Here is a 27,394-nt window from a genome sequence, read left to right on the forward strand (position 1 = left end):
ATTAAAGCAAAATGATGTTACTGATTTTCACACACACAAGCAAACACACAACACACCAGAGGCTTAGAATGAATGGAATTTCACAAAGCCCTGAAGCAAACTAATAATTGCCACCTTATCTGAGGTGGAAACTTGCCCCCATTAGATCCTTGGACCTTTTGGCTTTAAAGAGTTGTCAATACTTTATCTATGTCGGCAGCTAAGATGCGGGGTGGGGGTGGAACGGGACACCAGTTCTATCACTTGGGTCATCTCTGCTTAAATAGATGAAGAGATCTTGTTTCAAGCGACTTTGCCTTTCTCTGCTCTGACTGGAAGTTTACCACATCCATTCCTCTCTCTTTTGCCCAGTCTGTCACATGATTTCTGTTATATCATGTGGGAGAAATATCAAACTTTTCCCTGCCCCTTTTGGGGGAGGGATACACCTCTGAAAAATTATGTAAGCTCTTAAGAAGAGGCTGCTGGATCAAGCCAATGGCCCATCTAGGCCAAACATCCTGTTCTTGTAGAGGCCAACCAGATGCCCAATATGGAAAGCTGACAAGAACCTTAGAGCACCAACACCCTCTCCAATTGTGATTCCTAGCATTCAGAGGCATCTTGACACTGGAAGTAGAATATAGCCATCACATCTATTAACCACCTTGTCCTCCATGAATTCTGAATTGGTAGCCATCGCTGCCTCCTGTGGGAAGGGGTTCCATAGTTTAGCTATGTACTGTGCCTTCTTTTTGGTTAACACATTTCCTTTTTGGGGAGTGCTGTTGCACAAGTAAACCCTAGCACACTTCTTGTTCATTTTGGGTGTGAGGAGGAGAACTCACACACAATATTAAATTACAGATTCCTGATTAAAACAGGGAGCTGACGTGGTGGGCAAAACCATCTTATTCTAGCTGAAGACACACATCTGGCTTGGCTGAGGATCACCAACTTCTGACACTTTCCCGAGCTGGCTTAAGGAAACCACAAGGAGGAAGAGTAGACTTATGAGAAATTCCAGAGATGGGGAACATGCTGCGGCCCTCCTGATGTTGATGGGAGTTGGAGGCAACAACACCTGAAGGTCCACAGGTTCCCCATCCCTGAATTGGACCAGTGCAGATTTCTCTCCTAGGGCCTAGGCTCATGCCTGCTGCTGTTGCTGCTGCCCAGTCTTCCATAGGAATTGCACTTTGACCCCTCTAGCAGCAGAGATGGATTGCCTGATCCCAGGAAGCTCTGCCAGGACGAGATAAGCAGGTTTTATTTTCCAGTCAAGTATTGTGTGTCCTTATAAGGTCATCTGTGCCTAAAGAATGGGGTAAAAAAGTGAAACCCTTCTCATTGTAAACGAAAACTGGAGAAATACTTGCATATTTACTCAACTTGCATATTTTCTGAGAAAAAATGGAGCGATTTGATCCCAGCTCTTCCACATATACAAAATTCCCCATAGTTATCATATCCTTAAATCACTTATATATACATATGTCTTAACTTATAAGTTTATGCATAAATTGCATTGAGACGGTTGTTTAAAAGGCAATTAATAAATCTGATGATGGTGATGAATTGTATTTTTACTCTGCTTGCAAATTGCTTTTGGACTTTTCCTTGTGAGAGTCTTCTGTCTCCTTTATTGCTCACTTTCAGGAAGAATCTGGAACTTTGCCTGTTTATACCCAGGCATTTGATGTCTGAAATATACTGATCCTGGTAACCATGAAATCATTGCCTAAGACAATGTGATTGTTTTAAGCTATTTTTAGAATGTTTTTGATGTGTTTGCTGCCCAGGGTTCCTTTGGGAGGAAGAGTGGGATATAAACTGAATAAATAATAGGAGGAAGCGATATATAAATTTAATAAACCTAACTCTAACCATTCAATGTTTATACACTGTTGTTAGAAGAAAGGCTAACCTGTAGGGATCCCCTTAAAGAGACTCCCTAAATAACTGACATGCAGGTATGAAAAGGTCAATTATTACCAGTTTTCACTTTATTTCAGTCAAAAGGGTTTTTCAAAGTGTACAGTTACTCTGCATAAAATATAAGACACCATAGCTAAAAAAAGTGGATTTGTTTGTGCATGAATAATATTTATACATTTGTGTTTTCTGCATATTTTCCAAGGGGTAGTTAGCTGAACCAATGTAAGTTATTACTATATGAATATGATTTTTTTTTAATAGAAGAAAATAGCAGCCTTCCCTAATCTTGTGCCCTCCAGAAGTTTTGGACTACAACTCCCATAAGCCCCAGTCAACATGGTCATTTGCTAGGGATGATGGGAGTTGTAGTCTGGAACATCTGCAAAGCACCAGATTGGCTGAGCATTTAAAATATTTCACAGAATATGCAAAAATAAAACCCTTTAAAATGTGGGTTTTTCTTTTTTCTTTTGCTTCTTAAGGACAGATAAATCATCAAGAGTGTGGCATACAATATAGACATCAACAGCCCCGATTAAAAACAATTATGGCTATAGCATTATTATACCTTTTCCTAAATAAAATATGCCCAGAACTCAGAGAAGAAAATAAACCTTTAAAACTCAGTAGTAGTTTGCTGCACGACAAAAATAGATCCTCTTGTCACTTATTGCCTATACAATATTGCTTTCTGCTTTATGTGAGTATTTTTAACATATATATTTATATATAGGTTTTGGTTTACTCTGGTGAAGTCAGTGATTTTAGGCTGCTTTGTGTCTAAATGATTAAGAAGTTGAAAACTTAAAAAAATGTGCTTACACAATATACACATTTCATTACTTACAAAGGAAAAAAAATAAGCTTAAACATTTCATATTAAAAACCTGGGGTACAGTAGGGTTAGTAGCACCATGAACTTTGGGCTTCTCAAAATGAGCAGTCTGCTCTTTTGAACCATCACAGTGCATTGTAAGATTGTAGTTTCTTCTTTTCCTCTGGGATGAATTTTTCAAAGCGGGCCCTCTTGGCCTTTGGGGTGGGAGAAGTGGTAACTTCACCTTCTGATCCTTAGTGACCCCAGGTGTCTCCAATATTTTGCAAGAGGTCAGTTCCCTTCCTTGACACACACACAAAAAATGCACCAGAAGAACACCTTTGGGATGGCACTTGAGGAGAGGCACACCGGAATCTGCATAATCAGAATTTTCTCTTCTTCTTCTTCTTCTTCTTCTTCTTCTTCTTCTTCTTCTTCTTCTTCTTCTTCTTCTTCTTGCACAATAGCACCATTGTTATATCTAAAGGAAGTGTATATCTAAAGGAAGTGCACCGTTAGATTTCTCCGTTGAGGCATTACGTCCTCTTCATACAAACTTGGCATCGACTAATGCGCGTCCTCAGGTCTCCAGCTTTCAGGGTCTCCGACTGAGGTTTACTGGTCAACAGAAATGCAGAGGACACATGAAGTTAGATACCATGGTTACATCTCTGTACCAACCTTCCTCCAAGAATCTTAAGGTGGCATTCAAGGTCCCTCCTAACCTGCTATCCTGTGCTCTCAGCAGCCCTGCAAGGCAAGCTGAGCTGTGTGTCTGGAAAAGAAGCCTTAACTTGGTTGTAGAACATCTGCATTGCATGCAGAAGGTCCCAGGCCCAATCTCCAGGTAGGGCTGGGAGAAACTCCCTCCCTAGAATGCCACTGTCAGTCACTGATTATAACACTGAGCTGGATGGACCAATGGGTCTGACTACATTTAAAGCAGCCACCTATGTTTCCTATGGCTGGATGAAGTCATAGCCGAGTGGGAGGGTCACTGGCTCTTCCAGCTGCAGCTGGCAGTAGGTTTTCAGTCTCTTTCTCTCTCTGAGATAGAAGGCTTTCTAAGACCTCTTTAACTGGAGATGTTGGGAGTGGAATGGGTGGAAAGAACAAGCCAGATGGGGGTAAAGGAAGCATGTGTATGGCATTTTATAGACAACTCTGGTACAGTGACTGTGTGCATGGCCAAAGCTGGGCAGGTGGCAGGATCATGGAAGATTTTATTTATTTATCACTATGTTTTAAGAACCTGTTCTTCATTAAAAAGAAAAAAGATGCCCTTAGAGGTTCACAAGATTCAAACAAAAATAAAACCCAAATAAAAGAATCAAGAGAAATGCAGTGCAAAAAACCTCAGCATAAAAACTAAGTAAAAGATTTCAGTTCAAAAGGAGACTAAAAGTTGTAAAGGTAAGGGACAGTTGTTATTGCTGTTTTTAAGGAAATATTCACCAGCTGCCAAAAAGAGAACAGGCACAACACCAGGTGAGGCCTGCTCCTGAGAGCACATTCTATAATTCAGGTGATTGGGGTGCCATCACAAAAAGGCCCTATGTCAGGATAACACACACCTCATCTCTGTGGTGGATTGACTCAGATGGACCTCTGAGGATTCTTTTAATAATCTGGCAGAATGATTATGTCCTGTCCAGGGGTAGCCAATGTGGTGCCCTCTGGATGTTGTTTGACTGCAACTCCCATCAATCTTGTCCATTAGCCATCCTGGCTAGGGCCGATGGGAGTTGTAGTCCAACATCATCTGGAAGATGACAGGTTTCCCACCCCTGATGTAGGCTTAGATTATTTCCTAGTCCTAAATGCATGCTATGGTTGTGCAGAATGGGGTTTTCCTTTGACAGGTGCACCAAGCTTTTAGCTATATTTCTAGTTTACCGTAGCCATAGACCAAGCTGACCAGGGCTGATGGGAGTTGGAGTTCAATAATATATGGAGGGCACTAGATTGGCTTATTCTGTCTTAATGGAATCCTTACACATGTAGGCATTGTCTCTACTGTACTTAGGAAAGGATTATGCCTAGACTGTGAACCTTACATATAATTAACACGGACACGGATGGCGCTGTGGGTTAAACTACGGAGCCTAGGACTTGCCGATCAGAAGGTCGGCGGTTTGAATCCCTGCGACGGGGTTAGCTCCCGTTGCTCGGTCCCTGCTCCTGCCAACCTAGCAGTTCGAAAGCATGTCAAAGTGCAAGTAGATAAATAGGTACCGCTCCGGCGGGAAGGTAGACAGTGTTTCCATGCACTGCTCTGGTTCGCCAGAAGCGGCTTAGTCATGCTGGCCACGTGACCTGGAAGCTGTACGCCGGCTCCCTCGGCCAATAAAGTGAGATGAGCTCTGCAACCCCAGAGTCGGCCATGACTGGACCTAATGATCAGGGGTCCCTTTACCTTTACTTAATAGTTAATTATACCTGAACCAATAGCAGTTCAGAAATCTGTTTCCCATGACAATGTATGTAGTGAAATAACTTTCTGTATTAGATTACAGGCTGGTGTGGTTTAGGGTTGCCATATTTTGAAAAGCAAAAAAGAGGACACATTTGCTGACTTCTACTTTTAACTATGGATTGCTACGACAACTCTCATTTTACATACCCATGAAAAAGAGGACATATATGGTAAGCCTAGTTAGATCTGATTTAAACTTTATAAGTTTACATGTTTAAGTATTGTTTATCGGGAATTAATCCCTATGTTGTTTTGTTTGTTGCTACTGCTAAGACTCATTATTTTTGTCTGCTTCTATTTGTAAGCAATTTTTTTTTAATTGACAAGCTTAGAGATTGTGATTCAAAATGGCGCCCAATAGTATCCAAAACTTGACAAAACCTGCTCCTTGATCTCAGGAACCAGGAAGATATCATAGGAGGTGTCCAAATGCATATCGAACAGAAGACTTGCCAAATATATATACACTAGTCAATGTGGGATACACTTACCTAAACATTTCTGCCACTTCCACAGTTGCCAGCCAGAAACTGTATGAATTAGCATAATAGTTGCAGGTCCCTCGACCATGACACTCAATGAAAGGAGCGGAACGGAATTCTTCCAGGCAGGAACCAGGAGAGGCCAATGCCTGTCCAGATCCCTCTGCCCCGGCACTGGTATGCTAAAAAATAAAGCAGCAAGGTCAGTTTAATTGGCCTTATTCACACTTAATGCTAAGTCAAACTATGGCTTACCATAGACAAGCAATTGTGCTGGTGCACAGGGAGAAAACTGTGGTCACTTTTGCTTTGCGGTAGCTCCTGCTGCAACCATGCTACCAGAAGCTAAACCATGGTTTGGGCTCAGTGTTACATGGTTTGCCTGGGGTGTAGAGGGATATTGGTGGGTGGGGTTTGAACATGGCTCCTGCCCCCCTCCCCTCTTTAAGCTCACATGCATTTGCCCCAAACTCATGAAGAGAGCTTGGGACATTATTATGGAAACTTTCAGTGAAGGTACATACCATCATAAAAGAATAACCAATCCATAGAGAGTCCCAGCCTTGTGGACAAGGTGGGATTTGAATGGTCTGGCTGTGGATCGCTATAACCATGGCAGGAGCTTCACAGACAGTGCAGCTGAAGGGGGAAATATTGGGGAAGGAACAGTGTTAAAAGACCTGCTGAATCAGATTAAAAATCCCATCTAGTTCAGTGCCTTGTGTCTCACTGTAACCAGTTAGAAGTTCCTACAAAGCCCAAAAGCAGGGCATGAAGGCAATAACCCTCTCCCGCTGTTGCTACCCAGCAGCTGGAATACTGCCACTGAACATGGAGGTTCTATGTTGTGGCTAACAGCAATGAGTAGGCTCCTCCTCAACCTCCTTTTTGCTTCATATGCCTTTATGCTAACTCTGAGTGACAGTGCAGTTTCTGGATTGTTTCAACTGACTGCTGGTTCTATTTTATTGATTTTAATTTGCAGCAGCTGCCCAGTGCGCACGGATAATGGGTGGCGCATAAGTACCACAAATTAATTTCTAAGCTACTTATTGTGGACTTATTATTATTTATTAAGTTTCTATACCACCCTTCATCCAAATATCACAGGGTGGTTTACAATACAAAACCACAAACCATAATGACAAAACAATACCCACTCCATAGTTTGACCCTACACGTGAGGAAGACCCTACACGTGAGGAAGACCTTTCTTTTGTCTGTCTTGAATCTCCTGCCCATCAGTCTGTACCCATCCCATATTAACAAGCCCTCATACATAAATATACAGCTCCATAATGTTTTATATAGCTTTATGCAGCAACATCTTCATCTAGACAGCTATTTGAAGAAAGCAACTAAAAGACAGAAAGAACATGCATTTTCTCTGTGTGTTTGGATCTGAATCCCACTTTCTGCCTCACCGGCTAATGAAGGGTTGGATGTTCTTTCCGGTTAAAGGCTCCATGCTCATTGGCATTGGCTCAGGGGTAGAGAGCCAGTAGGAATAGTCGTTCCGAGATGCAAAATTACAGACATTGTTGATGTTGCAGAACATGAAGGGCATGGTGCTGAAACGGCGGAGGCAGCTTCCAGCAGTGCCTGGCAAACAAGAGACACAATTTTATAGGCATGAGGGGGTGGGGGGAATCTTCCCCACTGTAGAAGGTCTTTATATAATGCCTAACCCAGCTTCCCCCATCCTTGGTCCCAAGATGTAGCTGGACTACACCTCCCACCAACCCCAACTGTTACACATGCTGTATGAGGCTAATGGGATATGTAGTCCAGCAACTTCTCGGAACCCTAGGTTAGAAAAGGCAGCCTTAAGTGCACCATGCAGAAGATGGTCCAGAAGATGCAGTGCAGGCCTAAAGGATTATGAATTTGACTTTTGTGACCCCCTCCTCTGCCATGGATTTACTTTGTGGCTACAGGCAAATCCCAGCCTCAGTTTGCCATCTGTAAAGTGGAATTCACAGTGCTTCAATCAGGTTTCCTGTGGATTGACATTTGTTCCAATTGTGCAGTAAGCTGCGGGTTTCCCCGGGGAAAGTGGCAGAACAGAAAGAAACACCTGTTGGAATGGCGATTTGAAATCATGGGACAAACAAAAGTGTGGCTGGGCCCTAAGTCCATATGATTTGTTTTGTAACATTAAATTTATTCTTTGCTAAATTGCTGATTTCTGCCTTCTTTGTTGCTTTGGATAGCCACATGCCGTGGATGCTTCAGTTGGGGCTGGACTAGATGGCCCTTGGGCTCCTTTCCATCTCTACAGTTCTAGGATTCTACTGCCTACACACACACACACACACACACACTCCAAAGTTTTGCATTTGATAGTAAGTGGGTGCCTGTTGTAAGCCGCTTTGGGTACTCTGAAAAGGTGGTGCATGAACAAACTGAATCAACGAATCAATCACATTCCCCGCAAAGACTATGTCTCACCCAAGTCCTGCCCATGGGCTCTCTCGTTCCCCTGCACGTAGAGAAGAGAAAATCCATTGTAAATCTGGGTGGTTCCTTGTGGGCAGAACGGCGTGTCTGTTGTCTGGCTGTGGCGAGTTATGAGGAATCCATGAGCAACTGAAGCAGGCCCAGGAAGACCAGGGGGGCCCTGAAGTCCATCTGGACCAGGGGGCCCCTGCGAGCCTCGTTGACCTGTTTATGCAGGACAAACAAAACAGATTAATTCCCCTGAGAAAGATGTAAAGATGTATAATAAAGCAAAGGCATGCCACACAGAAGTAAGTGTGGCTCCTCTGAAACAAATGTCAAACAGTAGATATAGGCTGAATCTCCACTATATCATTTGACTTTAAGCAGGCTTGGCTTCCCGAAAAGGGTCTGGGAATTGTAGTTTGTTAAGGGATCTGAGAGTTAATAGAAGGCCCCTTGTCCCCTCACAGAGCACCAGAGTGCCCTAAATAATTCTGAATTGTAGCTCTGGAAGGGAATAGGGGGCCTCCAAACAACTCTTGGCACCTTTAGCAAACTACAATTCCCAGGATCCTTTGGGGAAAACCATGACTTCCTAAGCAGCATCGTAGTGCTTTAAATGTATCATGCAGATATGGAGGTTCTGCTGAGGAGGCTTTTCTTCATGTCCTAGTGGTGGGTAAGGGAAGATTAGCCAAACCATGGTTTCTCTGGTTGCACCTAGGCTATGGAACTCCCTAACTACTCTCTGTCCTTTTCACCACCTAGCCAATAATATATTTAGGCAGGCATCTGACATGCTGGGCTCTGGTTTTCAGTTGGATTGGTTCATCTATCAGTGATGGCCAAACTTGGCCCTCCAGCTGTTTTGGGACAACAATTCCCATCATCCCTGACCGCTGATCCTGTTAGCTAGGGATGATAGGAGTTGCCAGTGAGAGCCAGTGTGGTGTAGTGGTTAAGAGCGGTAGTCTCGTAATCCTGGGGAGCCAGGTTCGCGTCTCCGCTCCTCCACATGCAGCTGCTGGGTGACCTTGGGCCAGTCATACTTCTCTGAAGTCTCTCAGCCCCACTCACCTCACAGAGTGTTTGTTGTGGGGGAGGAAGGGAAAGGAGAATATTAGCCGCTTTGAGACTCCTTAAAGGGAGTGAAAGGCGGGATATCAAATCCAAACTCTTCTAGTCCCAAAACAGCTGGAGGGCCAAGTTTGGCCATGATCCATATCTGGTTTTATTATTATTCTCGTTTTGGCTTTTGCCTTAGAACTGTTGTAAAATGCCCTGCACCTGCCAGTCCCTCTCAGAGCAGACTCTCTGAAAACAGACATGGCTAATGTATGCCCACTGATTTCAATTTGGCTACTATCAGTGTAATTTTATTGGGTGCAACCTACTGTCCAGAATGGGAAGGTGATATATACATTATTTTATCTGCAATAAAATAGAGGGAGAGAAAGAGAGAGCCACCGACTCAGAAGAAGGTGGATGTGCTTATAATTTGTTCCCTTCACTCCACATCGTCTTGTGCTTTTCAACTGCAAAATTCAGCTGAATTCAAAATCCGCCTGTTTAGGGTTCAGCTACTCTACTTTCACAGTTTGGTACCAAACTACATTTCCTATGTCCAGTTCATACACATTATCACCTTCCCCTCAAGCAGCTGTTCTAAATACATGTCACTTCCTACTCTGCAGTCTTGGTGGAACCTCCTCCTTGCACACAGTGCTTCTTTTCGCCACCTACTTCTAAGCAAAATTGGGGCAAGTTCCTCCCCTCCAGCACATGTACCTTAGAGTGCACAGTAACCACAAAATGCTGCAGCAAAAGTCATCTGGAGATTATTCACTTAGATTTATCCATATGCATTCACCCACAAGTTCCCACTCAGCCATGAAGCTCATTGGGTGAACTAGGGCCAGTGACTCTCAGCATTGCCTACCTCACAAGGTTGCTCTGAGGACATAATGCAGGGAGGAGGAATCATGATGTAAACAAGCAAACAAACCTTTAAACCCACCAACCTAAACAAAAGAAAATTTTAAGATACCCTGTTCCTTAAGACTATGGCAATTGATACTCAGGCAAATCAGATTGCTCTGCACACCATGCGCCTGTCGCCACCCTCTCAATGAAATTCTCTTCAACATGGATGGAGCGCTTACCATACCTTGTTGACCTGGAAGTCCTCTCTCTCCTTTACGTCCTCCTGGTCCATCAAATCCAGGAAGCCCATCTCGTCCAGGATCACCAGGAAGACCGATTGGGCCTAGATATGTGTATGCACAAACACATTGTAGTAAAATGTCTGCAAATATGCCTAAGCAGTCAGCAACTATAGTATCATGGTTTATTTAATCCTGGGAGCTGGCCAAATGTTAAGCTATGCAATTGTCTGTTTCATCTGAGTTTCTTATGTCTCCGAATGAGAAATTTACCTGGTAATCCTGGAGGGCCTGATAGCCCAGGTAGACCTTTCATTCCAGGTTGCCCTGGAGGACCTGGTGGGCCTGGGTCACCTTTTACAATAATTGTTTGTCCAGCTGGACCAGGTATCCCTGGAGGACCTAGGACAAAGCAAAAGCATTTTTCAGTTTTTACATCACTAACTGGTCCTCCTCTTAATGATTCATTAGGGGAGAGGGGTGCACCCAACAAGGGAAAACATTTGCACATGCACATCCCACCAAAGAGAAATTGATTAGGTCCATCAGGGGCCCAGCAGTCCTTCTGTTGGATCAGACTGAAACCATTCAAAGTGTGACCAACTTTGCTTCAAAGGTTCAAAGACTTTCTGAGATACGCCCTACACTGGAGCAGACAAGTCATTCTGACCCAATAGGAGACTTTTGATTTGTGACACAAAGGGCTTTTGTCTTTTCACTTTTTTTACAGCACACAAGAGAGACTCAAAGGCACCTGACATTCAGAACAAAGGACAGAGGAAAAACCTTTTCTCCAAACTGGACTCAGTGACAGACAGAAATTCAGCCTGATCTGGACCTGGTAGAAAACCTGCCCCTTTCTCCTATGCCTTTACTATGCTAAAACTTTGCATAACTTGGTAGATCCCCCCGCCCCTTCTTCTTGATTGATGTTTGCTTGAGAAAAGTTGAAGAGGTGGCACATGATAGAGATTTATAACATTATCATGCATGGGATGGAAAACGTAGCTAGAGAACAGCTTTTATCTCTCATAACACCAGAACTCGTAGTGATCCAATGAAACTGAATGTTGCAAGGTTAGAATGGATAAAAGAAAGTATTTTTCACATAGTACATAGTTCAACTATGGAACTTGCTCCCACAGGAAGCAGTGATGGCCACCAACGTGAATGAATTTAAAAGAGGATTAGACAAATTCATAGAGGACAGGGCTGTTGATGGCTACTGGCCACGATGGCTATGCTCTGCTTCCACAGTTGGAGGAAGCAATGCTTCTGGATGCCATTTTCTGGAAACCACAGGAGGGGAGAGGGCTCTTGGGCTCATGTCCTGCTTGGGGCTTCCCACAGGCATCTAGTTGGCCACTGTGAGAACAGGCTACTGAACTCCATTAACCTCATCCAGCAGGCCCTTCTTATGATCTTATTTGTATTTTGAATATGGCTCAAGTATCTATATAGTACAGGGAGAGGGAACCTGTGGCCTTTCAGATGTTGCTTGACCACAACTCCCATCATTCCTAACCACTGGTCATGCTGGGCTGAGGCTGATGGATGCTGAAGTTTAAAAACCTCTAGAGGATCATAGTCCTGCTATAATGCTTCTGTTTGACGCAAGCATAAGGTAAATAAAGTAAACCAAGTGATCTTGGCAACATCCTCACTTTAAGGAGAATATAGTCAGAATGGAATGGGTTCAAAGGAGGGCAATGAAAATAGTCAGAAGTATGGAAAGCAAACCCTATGTAGAAAGACTGAACATACTGAGTATGCTGCTTAGCCTGCAGAAGACTTAGAGGAGACATGATAGCTTTCTTAAAATACTCAAATACCCAAAGAGCACCCGGAAAGGGGGCAGGACCAGATCTTATGAACTTAAGCTGTCAGGTAGATTTCGGATCAATGGTAACAGCAACTTTTTGATTGTAAGAGCAGTTTGACAATGGAACCAATAGCTTAGTGGAGTGGTAGGTCTTCAGTGGAAGTCTTCAAGAATGTGGGGGAAGCTCTAGCTCTGGATTTCCAGTATCGAACAGGTTAAACTAGATGACCTAAAGCCCCCACCGACTCTATGATTCTGTATTTGCATGTCACATTAAGCTATCAACTATGATTTACAATGCACAAGTGAATCAGGCTTTCATTAGAAGTCCCTATGATTCCAACTAGAAAGGAAAGTGGGAGGCATTTAAAGAAAGTGGTGTGACTGCACAAGGAACTTACAGATGAGCTGAGATTTATGAAGGGCATTGTAAGAAATGGAAGAAAGGGGGAATCATGAAGGAATAGTATACACACTTAGCCAACAGTTGCTGGGAGAAGATCAGGTGGGCCAAAGCTCAGAATGATATGATAGTCATCTTTCAAATATCTGTCACAGGTGGAGCAAGTTGTTTTGTGCTGTTCCAGGGTATATAGGACCCAAAGCAACGACTTCAAGTTACAAGAAAGGAGATTCCAGTTAAACATCAGGAAGAACTTTCTGATAGTAAGAACTGTTTGACCCCTTAAAAAGTGGGTGGACTCTCAGTCACTGGAAGTTCTAAAGCAGGGGTTGGATGGCCATCTGTCGTGGATGCTTTAGTTGTGGTTCCTGCATAGCAAGAGTTGGATTGAATATTCTCAGGGTCCTTTCCAACTCTACAATACAGTGGTACCTCAGATTAAGAACTTAATTCATTCTGGAGGTCTGTTCTTAACCTGAAACTGTTCTTAACCTGAGGTACCACTTTAGCTAATGGGGCCTCCCGCTGCTGCGTGATTTCTGTTCTCATCCTGAAGCAAAGTTCTTAACCCGAGGTACTATTTCTGGATTAGCGGAGTCTGTAACCTGAAGCGTCTGTAAACTGAAGCATCTGTAACCAGAGGTACCACTGTACTATGATTCTGTGATACACGCTGGGAGGAACAAACCACAATCTCTGACTTAATTTTACGTCTGAATCTGTTACTAGGGTTTGGTCCACTCCAAACAAACTATGATCTGTAATCCAGCTTCTCATGTTGGCTTCCCTACTTTCTGAGAGGGGAGCCTTCAGCAACTTTCCAGCAGCTTCCTTGCATATGAGTTTTCAAAACGCTGGGTGGTGGCAGCAGCTTTGATGGCCCAGTTACTATACTCTTTAAATCAGAATAAATGCAGCAGACCAATTCTTCTCCAATAAACATCCATACCCTGGTCAAAACAAGGTCTCACAGTTCATTTTCTATTCTGGTTCAGCCACACAAAAAACACAGTTCCTACCTGGAGATCCAGGGAGTCCAGGGTCTCCTCCAAGGCCTGGTGGTCCTGAAGGTCCAAGGGGCCCCTTCATGCCTGAAAGGCAAAAGCTGTCCAGTTAATGTAACCCAGTGGAATTGAACGACCTGTGCCTCAATTTAGCAGCATTAGCACTACATGAAGCAACTCTATCTCCTGCCCCAGATATCCATTTCTTTAGCTCAAATGACATAATTTTTATCTGCAACATTTAAGGCATCATTTACCTGTAAAGGGTGAAATTGGGGTGGGGACCCTCAGGTCCAGGGGCTAAATTTGGCTGCCCAAGGCCTATTCAGCCCTTAGAACTCTCCCTAGACCGAACCCCTCACTGGCCCTGCTTACACCCCAAGTGTTTTGCCTGGTTGGAAGGCATCGTTGAACTCTGATAATGCTTCTTGCTTTTCTGGATTAAGGATAGAGGTGGGTGTGAGTGTAGAAACTAGCCTATTGTACAGAGGTAGAACATACATTCATTGCTCTGACCACTTTTTCCTCTGGCCCCACCCACCATTACTATGTGGCCATCAGAAGGTTGCCCAGAAAAGAATGCCTCCCGCTTTGAGCTGAAAAGGTTTCCCATCCCCTCCCTAAATGGATTGGGACATGGGTATCAGATGCACTGTAGACATCTCCCAGCTGAAGAATCTTACCACAATTTAGGACATGTTTTGGAAGTAGCTGTTGGGGGAGCTTTCTTAGTACTGTTGCTTCATTTCTACAATTGCCTCCCTCAGCAGGTTCAACACTTACCAATTAAACCCAGAAGTAGGCAACTATGTTTTCCTGATCTTGTTGGACTGACTCCAACTTCCGACTAGCATGACCAATGCTCAGTAGTGATGGGAGTTGTAGTCCAACAAAATTTGGATGGCACCATGTGGGCTCCCCAAATTATAGGATAAGACATTTTTATTGTCAAAAGCTTTTATTTTATTTTAATATGCTCTGGTGGCTGCAGTGTTGGTTACCTTGTTCATTTTTTCTACATGATTCGAAACGGCATTTTGACTCAGGTGGTGGAAGCTCATCATTGTTGTGGTGACCCACGTCTTCGTGGGAACCAAGTCCCACAACGAGGGCTCCACCACTAACAAGGCCCTGCTCCAGGTTCCTACATGATGCGCCATGTTCACAAGGTGGGCCCCAACCTCATAGATTATTGTTGCTTTAGCTGAAGTTGTTCTAAACTAATTTCAGTATTTTTAATATCTGTAACAGCAGCTTGTTGTAAAGCGTTTTAAGCATAAAACAGCATGCAGCCACCAGGATCTGGACTCTGCTATTACAGCAGATGAATCTGTCCAGAGCGCAGTCTAGTCTTGTTGTGTTGGATGAGTTTCAGCTGGTAAGGCTCAAAGATGTGGAGACAAGGTGCTTGCAAACTCTGGACCTTTGACCCTCTTGGCTGTTTAAAACTATCAGTGAGGGGCATATGGTTTTAGCTTGGAAGAGGCCCTACAGTATTGCTTTTAATGTACCTGGGAATCCTGGAACTCCTGGCACACCAGGATCTCCTTTCATTCCATTCAGACCAGGACGACCAGGATCACCCTAAGACAACACAGTTGTGGTTATTACTTTCATAGGTGTGTATAGTACTGCAGCCTAAATCTCTTTCATCCAAAACCAACTGCTGCTATAGAAACAAACATTTCTCCCTTTCCAAGCACTCACCGGGCGTCCAGGGAGTCCTTGGTCTCCTTTCAAACCAGGCACTCCGGGTTGACCTGGCTGGCCAGGGTTTCCCTTTTCTCCTCTTACTCCTCCATTTCCGGGGGGTCCACGGGGGCCTTCTGAACCAGGAAGACCTTGATATTGCAAAACACAAGTTATTGGGTTAGAAGGACTTGGTCCCCTTGCGAGTCACGTCTGTTATCAATGAGGGCGAGTGTTTGGAATGAACTCGTTCGGTTTAGTGATGTTCATTGAATTAACTCAGAAACCTCTACGCTACATGGTTATTGTTTTTGTTTGTTACTATGTTACATGTTTTGTATCGCAAACTGCCCTGTGATTCTCAGATGAAGGGTGGTATAGAAAACAAACGAAACAAATAAATAAATACACCTGAAAGAAGTTCCTATAATTTCTGGGTGAACTGAATGTGAATAAAGTTTGTTTTGGGGTAGAAAATGATTTCTAGCTCATCTTCAAGCTCATTCATTTAAGTGATTTTCTGCACTTTAGGCACTTTTGGCCTTTAAGCTTAAAGGATGTAATTCTTGCAGGAAATATACTAAACAATTCAACTGTTTGTGTATTTTGCTGTTTTCTTATGTCTTCTTAAGTATATTATATACTTCAGCACAGCAACTTGGAACATTCTGAAGCCTGGAATCCACACACTGTGAACTGAACTAGTTTGCTTTGTAAATGCATGAATGTGATCTGGAATTTGTTCCCTATTGAGCAAGAACTAAATCCTTTTAAAAATGGACTTTCTGAGCTCTGGTATGGCCTATGCTAAAGGGCCATCTTCCTTAAGGTTGTGGGGAGATGTGTTTCCATGCTTAAGATGGATTTCTGAAAGGACCTGGCTGTTGGGTCTTGGGATTCTGTGGCCATCTCCTGCCATGTACTAGATAGGCTTGCAATTTTGAGTTTTCCCAAGGAAGTCATTTCAGATTATTAGCCTCACCTCTAATAATCACACCCATTCACCCAAATTCAAATCTTGTTTTCCTTTACACAGTCAACCTAAAGCACTGAAAAGGTATGGCCTTTCAGCAGGGGTGAGGAAGCTGGTGTCTTCCAGATGTTGTTGGACTACAACTCCCATCAGCCCCAGTCAGGGTGGCCAATGATCAGTGATGATGTGAGGCTGTAGGTCCAACAACATCTGGAGGGCCATAGCTTCTCCATTCCTATCTCACAGGTGGAGGGAATTGGGACTGAATCCTGGTGCTCTTAGTGATATTTTCATTTTCAAGCAAGCAAACTTTTCAGTGTTTTGTGGACTCTCACAACCTATGTTGGGCAGAAACCACTTGTGGGTTTAGTTGAAAGGAACGGGAATTGAACGGTGCAATGGTGAAGGTAAAATGACACCTTCAGCAGTATAGAGAACAGGTACACTGTGAGAGACAGGGACACATTCCATTGTAGACTTCTCCTGTGTTTGTACAACTCAGGACAATTTTTCATGAGAATGTAAGATGTAGGAATGAGATTCTCAATTTATTATTTTAGCCACACTGATAAATACAAGATCATCATTAGGTAGTAGTAGACTCAAATATAGAATATAGTTTGTATCTTAAATGAAAGCTCGTTCATGAAACAATAAATAACTCTCTGATTTACAGTCAAAACAACACTTTAAACAACCAATGCAATGTAGTTAAGCAAACTGACCAAGGTAAGAATCTAACCTGGAGGACCTGGAAGGGTCAGAGTTCACCAAAGCCCAATGATCGATGTTAGGGGGGGATAGCAGACACCACACAGTGCAAAATAAGATTATTAGTTAGAAGTAGTACAGAAGAGATATTGATACTAAACAGTGCAAACCATTTCACCAGCATATTTTGTATTTACAACACAGCAAACATGCATACAAGGAGAATGCCCCCCCCCAGGTCAGTATACATAAATAAAAATATGGGTGTATAACTTAGCATAATTTATATATAGATATACAACTTATTCTGGTGATTAGGCTGCTATGACCAATGTGAAGCAAGCCACTGAATCTAAAACTTTGTTGACGTTCTGGTTTTAATAATGCAGCCTGAGGCTTGCTATCTATTAGTTCTACATAAACAAAGACAAGTACTATTGCAACCATTTCACTGACAGTGCTGCATGAGGGGGCAACCTGGTTAAAATAAGTTTGCCTGTGATTTCTCCATTTGCATCGTAAGGGGAAGCAGCCTCTTCTTGGACCACCAAAGTGCTTCTGGGCAACAAAATGATTTAGAAATTTGAGGGAAAAAGCAAAGTAATGCAAGGCTTGATATAAAATTTAATGGATAATCTGAGCTCCAATAATTTCTCATTCATGAGCAGAACACTGGTTAATTATTAATATTTTGTATTTGTTAATATTCAAATATATTCATGGTTATACAGTCATACCTCGGGTTGTGAACGCTGCGGGTTGTGCATTTTTGGGTTGCAGACCATGCCAAACCCAGAAGTACCGTAACAGGTTACTTCTGGGTTTCAGTGCTCATGCATGCACAGAAGTGCCAAATCGCGTCACGTGCATGCACAGACGCGGCGCAGCAGGTTGCAAACGCTGTGGGTTGCAAACGTGCCTCCCGCACGGATCACGTTCGCAACCTGAGGCATGACTGTAGCTGAATGCAACTGAACAGTATCCAGCTACTCATAAGCATTTATTAATATGATTTAATTACATAGTTAAGATTAATAATATTTTTAAAAATAGCACAAAGGCCTATTTACTGTGTATATCTATTAATATTTAAATTATTATTTCCAGTTGTTCCTGCTGATACAAATTCCTTTTTCTTCTGTTATGCCCTCAACACAGAACATGTCAGTGAAATATTCCAAAAATATACATACTCCATGCAACGTTCAATTATAAAACAGAATTTATATATGCATATGTAAGTTTTATCTCACTCATTCTTTCATTCTCTTTCTCCTTTGACAGTCATATTATATTAATATTAAACAAAAGATGAGGCTAATGTAAACATTTTAGAATATAATAGAATGGAAGTTTTGCTATGGCTTTAAATAAGGACAATTTCAATGGCTGGTCCATGTTGCCCTACCAGGGCACTAAAGTACTGAGTATGGTTTCTCAACTATCTTTTTTTTTTTTTTAGGTCTAATTGTAGATTTACTCAACCACAGATGGTTGCTATATTAATTTAATGCCTGGAATTAAAACAGTGTTTTTTGGCTGGGGTGAAGACATTTTGCTTTTTAAAAGCCATCACAGCAAAACTTTCAAGACTTCATCCAAACACATCTAATACTTAGGTGTATGCCAAGTCATTCCTATTCTATGGAACAGTGTTAGAAGTATTTTAATGAGGTCTGACTAACACTACATTAGAACAGAACAGCAACAATGTTCAGTGAAATCAGAGCAGAGAAGAAGGTTGTGGAAAAACAGCACAGCCATTTGCAAGTCCACTCTGAAGTAAGTTTCTAATGAGTTCCATGGCATTTACTTCTATGTAACTCTGTATAAGACCAAAGTCTAAGGCTGTTACAAACAAGGTACGCAAGGTAAAATAAAATAAGTTCAACTACAATATGTTAAAACAATATCTACATATTATGGGATCCATAGAAATATAACTTTGAGTCGCCTGTTTAGTAGCAATGGTTTGGGCACTGTCCTGAAATTTATCCAGGAGTAGTGTGCAGAGGGATAAAACACACTTTGCTACAGATGAGCAAAAGGTATAGTCTTAACTTTTTTCTTTTATATTAGCATCCTGCTTCACTGCAAAATCCTCATGAAATAGTAACAGGTTGAATTTCAGGAAAGCAGAGGATCAGAGTAAGTCAGTTTACACAAGGCAAGATATTAACCAGTAGAATACAATAAGGATACATAGAGAGACCAGTGCTATTTAAATTAATTTAAAAAATCTGCAGTCAAGGCTGAGCACTGAGGTAGTGAAGTCTGCAGAAAACATAAAACCATTCCAGATGGTGAAATCCTATCTTTTCAGACAGTGTGAACTAGTAGGTAAGTGAGGAATCAATTCTGACCATCAACAGTTTGGTTTTGGTAAAATATCAGAAGCCAGCTTATGCACAAACCCTGCTCACTAAGTGTAAGAAACAGCAGGCAGTGGCCTTTGGTGAACTGGCAAATGGAGGATCTGTATTCTTCTAGTTTAAAAAAGGGGTGTTTGTCCTGCAATTTTCAAAGATCTCAGAAGCCCGCTCTATAGTAACTCGGAGCAGAGCTTTTTAGTGTGGCTGCTCCTGTTCTGTGGAATAGCATTCCTGTTAAGAAGCAAAAGGCACCTGCTTTTTAGAAACACCTGGAGACCTTTCTTAAGCTGGATAAAGGAGTCTTTACCATGAGTGCCCACTGGTTAGGGATTTAGTTTTGTTTTAAATATATTTGTTGTTCTGTGTTTTTAACGGTTTCACTTGTCTTATGTGTGAATGGTAGGTTCACACAACAGGATTAATAATAATGATTAATTATTGTAATAATAGCAACAATAATAGGAGCACACAACCTTGTTTGAGTGGTCTTGGGTTACACTGCCCATGTGAGCAGTGCTTTTGTGCCGACAACATGTCATTGGAATTAACCAAGTCAAAAAATGGAAAGGGGATGTTTGCTAGGCCATGATCCGAAAATGTGTATATAGGAAAACTGGGAGTAAAAATCTATAAAAATACTTATCATAAATTACAAAAAACAGGATGATATCCAACATTAGTTAATGGGTCTACACAGAATAAACACTGGATATTTTAATTGCCAAAAGGCTTTAAGTTTGATATGCATGTATAGCACTGGATATGTTCCAAATAAATTTCTCATACACAAAGTATGCCAAACTAGCTCAGTGCCAGGTTAGTTCTATAATGGATATGATGTCGGCAAATGTTTGGCAAATGATGCTGTTATCCTTTCAATCAGACTTCCAATTCTTGTAAACTGCAAGAATAACCCAGAAAATTGTTATATGGCCTCATGTTCAAGTGACATGTTGAGTTGGAATCAACATTGCAAGACATTTGCCCAAGCCCTGACAATGATCTCCATGGGTAGCAGAATTGTCAATAAGAGTCCTGCACTGACAGTGTAGTGTAGTGTAGTGTAGTGGTTAGAGTGCTGAACTAGGACTTGGGTTTGATTCCCTACTTAGTCATGAAGCCCACTGGGTGACTTGGGCCAGTCTCTTGCCTTATCTAACCTCACAGAGTTGTTGTGAGGATAAAGCAGAGAGTCGGAGAAGTTTGTATGCCACCTTGAGCTCTTTGGAGAAAAGGCGGGATATAAAATTGATTACTGTTATGTAAGGTTAATGACTTGGCATACCCATCCTACAGACTGAGACATTTGTTTTCATCAAAGAAGTACATTCAAGGGCATGCAAAGTTATCACACTGGAGTTAATGAGCTAACCTGTGGCACCTGGAAGGAGGGGACCAAAAGTTCACCAAGGCCATCATTAGAATGGGGAAACATCAATATGGTTAGATATGTCAATAAGTTAAACGCTTTCACAGTGATCCATCTAAAATTCCTTCTTGTATATTATGAATAGACCAAACTATTATAATCCATAGAATTTTTAAAACAACTGATTAAACTAAAAGAGTTCAGTTTTGTAGGATGGGGTGAAATGACACATTAGGAATTCTCACACCAAAAAGCAAGACCATGTAAGAACTGAAGGAAGTCTTTTACTGAATTATGTTATCAATTGCAAGAACTCATCTATTTATCTACATTTATAATGAAGATCAATAGATATCCAATGCATCAATTGATCTTTGTCCAAGAAACATGATTACACTGGTCAACTGCATTGTGATAATATATTACAGCAGTGTGGGGGACCTTTGACCTTCCAGATGTTGCTGAACTACAACTCCCATCAGCCCTTGCCAATGGCCATGCTTGCTAGGGCTGATTGTTGTAGTTCAGCAACATCTGGAGGGCCAACAACCCCTCACTCCAGTGTTACAGAGACAGTATTTAAACCATTCCTGCCCATCCAGGAGTCCTAAAATGTGGATTGACTTGAACAGTATAACAGTTTGGTCTACCCAGACTGGGACATGCATGGTGGTGTGAGATGGATGTTTCATGTTGTACAGTACAGTCCACATGCAATACAAACCAAGATGGTGGGAACAAAGCCACTGAGCCATTACTGGTGTTTTCCCATCAGTCACAACCTAAAGAGGCTCCTTCTCTCCTTCTCAGTGTGAAACCAATTTAGGCTCGTATCTGTTTTACTCAGGATTATGTATATGCATTTGGGGAAGGTGATGGTGGTGAGGAAAACAACATTTTCCGTCAGGGTAAATCAAATCCTCCTGAATCCATAGGAACTTGCCTATCAATGAAGATCTGTTCATGAGGCTCCTATCCAAGTGCCCCCACCTTTAGAAGTAAGGGAGCAATACTCAAGATCTGCTGGGATGAGTGAAACTTGAAATAGGTGGATCTTAGGTTGATCCTGGGCTCAGCCGGGGTTCCCAGCCCAGCCAGAGATATGCCAGTGTAAGTCCTCCACCCTGGCTCAACGAGCTGAGCTGAGGTCCCCAGAGTCCCCCAAAAAAGTGGGGTGGGGGAATGGCAGAGGTGATTTACCCCCATTTCCCCTTCCGGGTATGATTGTATGTATGCAAAGATTGGTCACATTCTGGCACAAAGTTAAGATTTGTTTATTTGTCCAGGCACGTTAACTTTTGCAGGATGATTAATGCTAAAGCTGCTGTGTTGTTTTCAGGTGCTTTATTTGTTTGATGGTTGTTATTTTACAATTTGGTCTGCTGCTTTTATTCTGTGCTGTTACTCTGGCTTGGTGTCTCTACATATGAAGGGCAGGTGATAAAATGCCTTTAATAAATAATTTCTGCTAGCAAACAACAAGTAATTCCCACCCAAATAAGACTTCCAACTGTTGCACATTCTGTTCTGCCCATTTCTATTTCCTGAGGTTCCATCTGGTTTTACCCAGACATTTTTGAGCTATAGTGGCCTATAAAAATGTCCTGGATTCTATCTATTTAAACCTAAATCCTGTTTTTGTGTGGCACCATTGTGAAACAGAGCCAGTGTGGCACAGAGGATAGAAGTTTTGTACTAGGGACTTGGGAGATCAGGGTTCAAATTCTCACTCAGCTATGAAGCTCACTGGGTGGCTTGGACCAGTCATTGCCTCCCAGTCTTGTTTACCTCACAGGGTTGTTGTGAGGATAAAATGCGGAGAAGGAGAACCATGTACACCACCATGGGAGGAAAGATGGGGGTATACATATAATTAATTAATGATAAACCAATAATGCTTAATTAATAAGTAATAGAACACACACCTGTCTGCCATTTAGAAAACCACGATGGACAATGGCTACAGCAACAACTAGGTCATGGTTTGCCATTTCCACTTGTTGTCGGTTTTAATGGAGTGTTTTGGGGACACAGAAAACAGTATGGAAGATATATTAGCTTTCCCATCTTTTGCCAAAGAATGTTCCAGTCATTATAGAATTTTTTGTTGGACACCCAATATCAGCTCAGTGGCATTCACCCATCAAATGGGAATTATCAGTTCCAGAATTAGTACATGACGTGACATAACCCTAGTACATGGTAGGTCAGCAAACAAGACGAGAGGGCATAGAAGGATGAAGATGATGCAGGGGTGTACTGAATATCCGTCAGGAGTTGTGGGACGTGATGGAGCATGGATGAGCATACATGACATGAAGATGAATGAAACCATGATAAATTCTGATCATGCTGTGCTGCTAACATGGATTTGATTTCCATAGGTCTTGCGGACAGTGCATATTATTATGTTGTTGTGCACAAGATGGATTTGTTTTATCATGTGGTACCATGGTGCAGGGATGTTTGGCAGATGCAATTAAAAGTTGATTTGGGTGCTTGGCTGGATGATTGCTGTGATGACATGCGGAGGCTTATTTCAAGTAGGCAACATTTTGCAGACAAGTTATCAGTTAGGTGCTCTTTTGTTTTCACTCTTGACATGGGTACCTCTGGTTACTAACTTAATTCATTCCGGAGGTCTGTTCTTAACCGAAACCATTCTTAACCTGAGGTACCACTTTAGCCAATGGGGCCTCCCGCCGCCACACGATTTCTGTTCTCATCCTGAGTTCTTAACTCGAGGTACTACTTCCAGGTTAGCGGAGTCTGTAACCTGAAGTGTTTGTAACTCGAGGTGTTTGTAACCCGAGTTACCACTGTACTTTCAGGTAACCTCTCATGGTAAATTAAGGATACCCAGAAGACATCAGGTGAGTGTATTGCAATTTCAGCAGAACAGTATACAAGTATACTGTTCCAACACACTGATAACCTGTCAGCAAAATGTCTGTTGAATTTTCTCTTTCTTACCTGGCCTCCCTGGTATGCCTGGTTGCCCAGGGCTTCCCTTAGGCCCTTCTGAAGGTGGTCCTGGCAGCCCTGGAGAGCCAGGGGAACCTGGAAGGCCACGGAATCCTGGACCGCCTGTTTCTCCCTTCAGACCAGGGGCTCCTGGAGGTCCTGAGGGTCCAGGTAAACCCGAGTCACCCTTTTGACCTGTTTAAGGGTGGGGGAAGAAAAGACAGCATGTTTATAGATGCACTGCAATGTTTCAATTATCAATACTGTATACTAAAGGCAGGCAGACATCAAGCTTGCAGGACCTACATGTCCCACCCCCGGATCCTGAGATCCATTGGGCGGAGGTAATGTGCAAAATAGGGTTCTGAGGCACACAGAAGAAAACCTTGTCCCAAGTGAAAGCTGGGCCATTAAAGAGGATACTGCCCCACCAATCATAGTCTGTGTCCACCCACCCATCTTCTTTCTTGCAACCAGTCAGAGGTTTTTCTGCTAGTCAGTGACTGAGGCCCCACCCAGTGCTTTTTTTCTAAAAAAATGTTAAGGGGTACTCTCATTTTCCTACTCATACTGAAATACTGTCCCTTAATGAGGCCTAACTTAGATTCACAAAATGTTTAGGTGTATGCATGCCCCTGTGTCCCCCAGAAAAAAACACTGATCCCACCTGCCCTGTCCATTTCAATAGACACCAGCTGTAATTTCTTATACCAAGTCAGATTATGTGTTCATGTTACTAAGAATAATCTCTTTTGAATAGTAATGGTTCTCCAGATTCTCAAGCAGAGGTCTTTGCTACCTGATCATTTTTTAACTGGAGAATTCCATGATTGAACCTGGGACCTTCTGCATGCAAAGCATGTGTCCTGCCACTGAGCTATGATCCCTCTCTTTCATGAATGAAGAAAAATAAACTTTGCCTGAGAGTCCTGGGAGTCCAGGAGGTCCGGGGCGTCCAAAACCTGGTTGACCTAAAATACACAATCACCATAGACAGGTTAGTTATAGATCTGTGAATGCAGTACTTGCTGCTAGAGGCAAACACTTTAAACCAATGAGTGCATCTACGGTAGAACTGCCACCTCAAGTGTTTGTATCAGAAAGAGAAAAGAAAACATTGTAAGAGATGGAAGGTGCTGACCTGGTTCGCCTTTCTGTCCTGCTGGTCCAGGAATGCCATCCCGTCCAGGCTGTCCTTTTTCCCCTACAAGGCCGGGAGGGCCAGGGTGGCCAATGTCACCTAAGAATAGTAGAAAGAGTATATTACAAATATTGGATTTCATTACTGATCCTCATTTTATAACCTATGGATGCATTCTGAACAGCTACCAAAATAATGAGGACATAGGCATGGCCTGCTGGATCAGACCAGTTGTCCATCTAGTCCAGTTTCCTTTCCTGGCAGGGGCCAACCAGATGCCTGTGGGAAATCTGCAGTCAGGATACAAGCACAACTTCCGCCTCCTATGGATTCCAGCAACTGGTATTCAGACGCATTTCTCCCTCTGACTGTGGAAGCAGAACATAGGCATGGTGGTAAGTAGCCACTGATAGCCTTGTTCTCCCACGAATTTGTCAGATCCTCTTTTAAAGCCATCTATGTTGGTGGCCATCACTGCCTCCTGCAGCAGTGAGTTCCATCATCTTCACTATGCGCTGTGTGAAGAAGCATTTTCTTTCCTAGTGTCTATGAGAGAGGGAGAAAAACATTTCTCTGTCCACTTTCCCCATGCCAGGGCGTAATTTTATAAACTTTTATCATGTCGCCTCTTACTCAGCTTTTCTCTAAACTAAAAAGTCCCAAACACTGAAACCTTTCTTCATAGGGGAGAGTCACTCCATCCCCTCGATCATTTCTGAATGCTTTCCAACCCTACAATATCCTTTTGGAGGCGAGGTGAGCAAAACTCAGTATTCCAAATGTGGCTGCACCATAGATTTGTTTATGATCCATCTTTACCTTAAGACCGTTTGCTTCAGCGATCAAAACATTCCCCTTACTTTGGTATATGCAGAGAACTATAAAACCTACTTGAGGGGTGAAAATGCTCAGTTCCATCCATGGCTGGATTAACAGCATTTTATAAGAGCCAAGTAATCTACCGGTACGTCAAGATAGCTCACAAAATTTGCCCTTGGATTTGACAGTTCTCAATCTTGTTTCTGGGGTACTGTCAATGCATTACTTATCCATCAATATTCCCCTTTAAAAATTAAGGATATTGGTTTTTTAGTTTCTTAAAAACCCTATAATATATTAGATTTGTTTCAATAAAACATTATAGTCCTTTATTACCCTTACCAACCCCTGCTGGCTGCCCTCTACGCTCGTGTCTTTTGTTGGTGTTATAGCATTTTCATTTCTGATGTTCAGTTGCTTGGTGTATATTGCTGTTACATGTGCAGTTTGACTGAGTTCTTATAGATTCATAGAGGTGGAAGGAACCTCAAACACCATCTAGTCCACCCTGGCTAACACTGGAAACCTACTGCTACAGCATCTCCAGTAGGAGGACCATTTAGCTTCTGCTTAAAAGTCTGTAACAAAAGTGGGTCCATCACTGTCCACATCTCCCCCTGTTAAACAGCTTGTACCACCAGAAAGCTCTTCATGTCTATTTCAGCTAGTTATGTCCAAATCGAAAATCTTTATTATTATGGTCAATGACCAGCATTAAGAGTAATGTCCATCCACTTCAATGGGTTGTTGAGACAGCCCATTGTTTGGGCTCTTGTCCAGACTTCAGGCCCCTCATGTTTTTGTCACCATTCTCTGGCTATATGCCAATTTGTCAACAAGCTTCATAAACTGTGGTGCCCGGAACCTGACACAGTACTCAAACTGATCTCCCCATCTCCTTTCTCTTTTGATAAAGATTGCTGATGCCACCAATTCAGAGCACACAAAAAAATAATCAAAGCTTGGTTAAATAGCAGCACACAAAGGAATTCTGATATGATCACACCATTGTATCATAATTTCTTTGTGCTCTGCAATTCAATCCTTGTGCACATGGTCAAGTATGCCTCAGTAATCTGTTAAAAAAGAAAAAAAGACACAAGCTGAAAACTGTAGCAAACTGCACATGCCGGTTAAAATATCGATTTTAGAAATTCCCCAATTTAAACCAGAAGGCAGCAGCCTTTGAGTATGGGGCAGAAGGAACCCAGAACATAATGGAACAGAAAAAATAAGTTCATTTCTGTTTCCAGCTTAAGCTCTGAAACTACTATACTAAATAAGCTTTCTATGCCTTCAAATTTGCTCTTATTGAATATCTAAACTCTCTAATGTGTATAAAACTAGTAAAGAACTATCAACAGTATTATTATTTTATTGTGAGCATTAAATATCTCAAAATGACTGAATGATTCACATCTTTCTTCCTCCCACACACTTTTTCTGGTTCATGAAGGTTGAATTCACAAACAATGATCACGGTCTTCTATAGTGTTCATTGCCACAAAGACAGGTTCTCTCTTGGTAGGATATATTGTGATCACAATAATGCATTTATCAGGGAGAAATTTAAATGGTTAAATAGCTCTATTTGACAAATGAAACTCAGCATCAAGTTGCACTTAAATGTTTTAACCCATGACATCAGTATGAGCAGTATTTGTTAATGTATCAATCTATTTTTTAAAAAAGGTAAAGGACCCCTGGACGGTTAAGTCCAGTCAAAGGAGACTAGGAGGTTGTGGCGCTCATCTTGCTTTCAGGCCAAAGGAGCTGGTGTTTGTCCACAAACAGCTTTCTGAGTCATGTGACCAGCATGACTAAACCACTT

The 27,394-nt window shown here is 42.2% G+C and overlaps 1 protein-coding gene across 4 annotated transcripts in view; it reads right to left on the minus strand.

Annotated features, from left to right (window-relative positions):
* Positions 1 to 1,963: 1,963 nt before the first annotated feature.
* The window catches only part of COL4A5 (collagen type IV alpha 5 chain), a 131,532-nt gene continuing 106,101 nt past the window's right edge, over positions 1,964 to 27,394 (minus strand). The window contains exons 39-52 of one of the 4 annotated variants that reach the window (XM_081897308.1): positions 24,745 to 24,843; positions 24,524 to 24,574; positions 23,613 to 23,798; positions 15,233 to 15,366; positions 15,037 to 15,109; positions 13,541 to 13,612; positions 10,570 to 10,698; positions 10,302 to 10,400; positions 8,144 to 8,356; positions 7,117 to 7,294; positions 6,217 to 6,331; positions 5,702 to 5,874; positions 3,197 to 3,352; positions 1,964 to 3,156 (exon numbers count right to left, since the gene is read on the minus strand). In XM_081897308.1, the coding sequence (XP_081753434.1) occupies positions 3,271 to 3,352; positions 5,702 to 5,874; positions 6,217 to 6,331; positions 7,117 to 7,294; positions 8,144 to 8,356; positions 10,302 to 10,400; positions 10,570 to 10,698; positions 13,541 to 13,612; positions 15,037 to 15,109; positions 15,233 to 15,366; positions 23,613 to 23,798; positions 24,524 to 24,574; positions 24,745 to 24,843 (1,604 nt within the window). In that variant the 3' untranslated portion in view covers positions 1,964 to 3,156; positions 3,197 to 3,270. Of the gene's footprint in view, positions 3,166 to 3,196; positions 3,353 to 5,701; positions 5,875 to 6,216; positions 6,332 to 7,116; positions 7,295 to 8,143; positions 8,357 to 10,301; positions 10,401 to 10,569; positions 10,699 to 13,540; positions 13,613 to 15,036; positions 15,110 to 15,232; positions 15,367 to 23,612; positions 23,799 to 24,523; positions 24,575 to 24,744; positions 24,844 to 27,394 lie in introns of all 4 variants that reach the window. The other 3 variants (XM_081897307.1, XM_081897305.1, XM_081897306.1) reach the window with 3 other exon arrangements.

This window comes from Podarcis melisellensis (genome assembly GCF_964234715.1).
Source record: "Podarcis melisellensis genome assembly, chromosome: Z".
In the NCBI taxonomy this organism is placed as follows: domain Eukaryota; kingdom Metazoa; phylum Chordata; class Lepidosauria; order Squamata; family Lacertidae; genus Podarcis; species Podarcis melisellensis.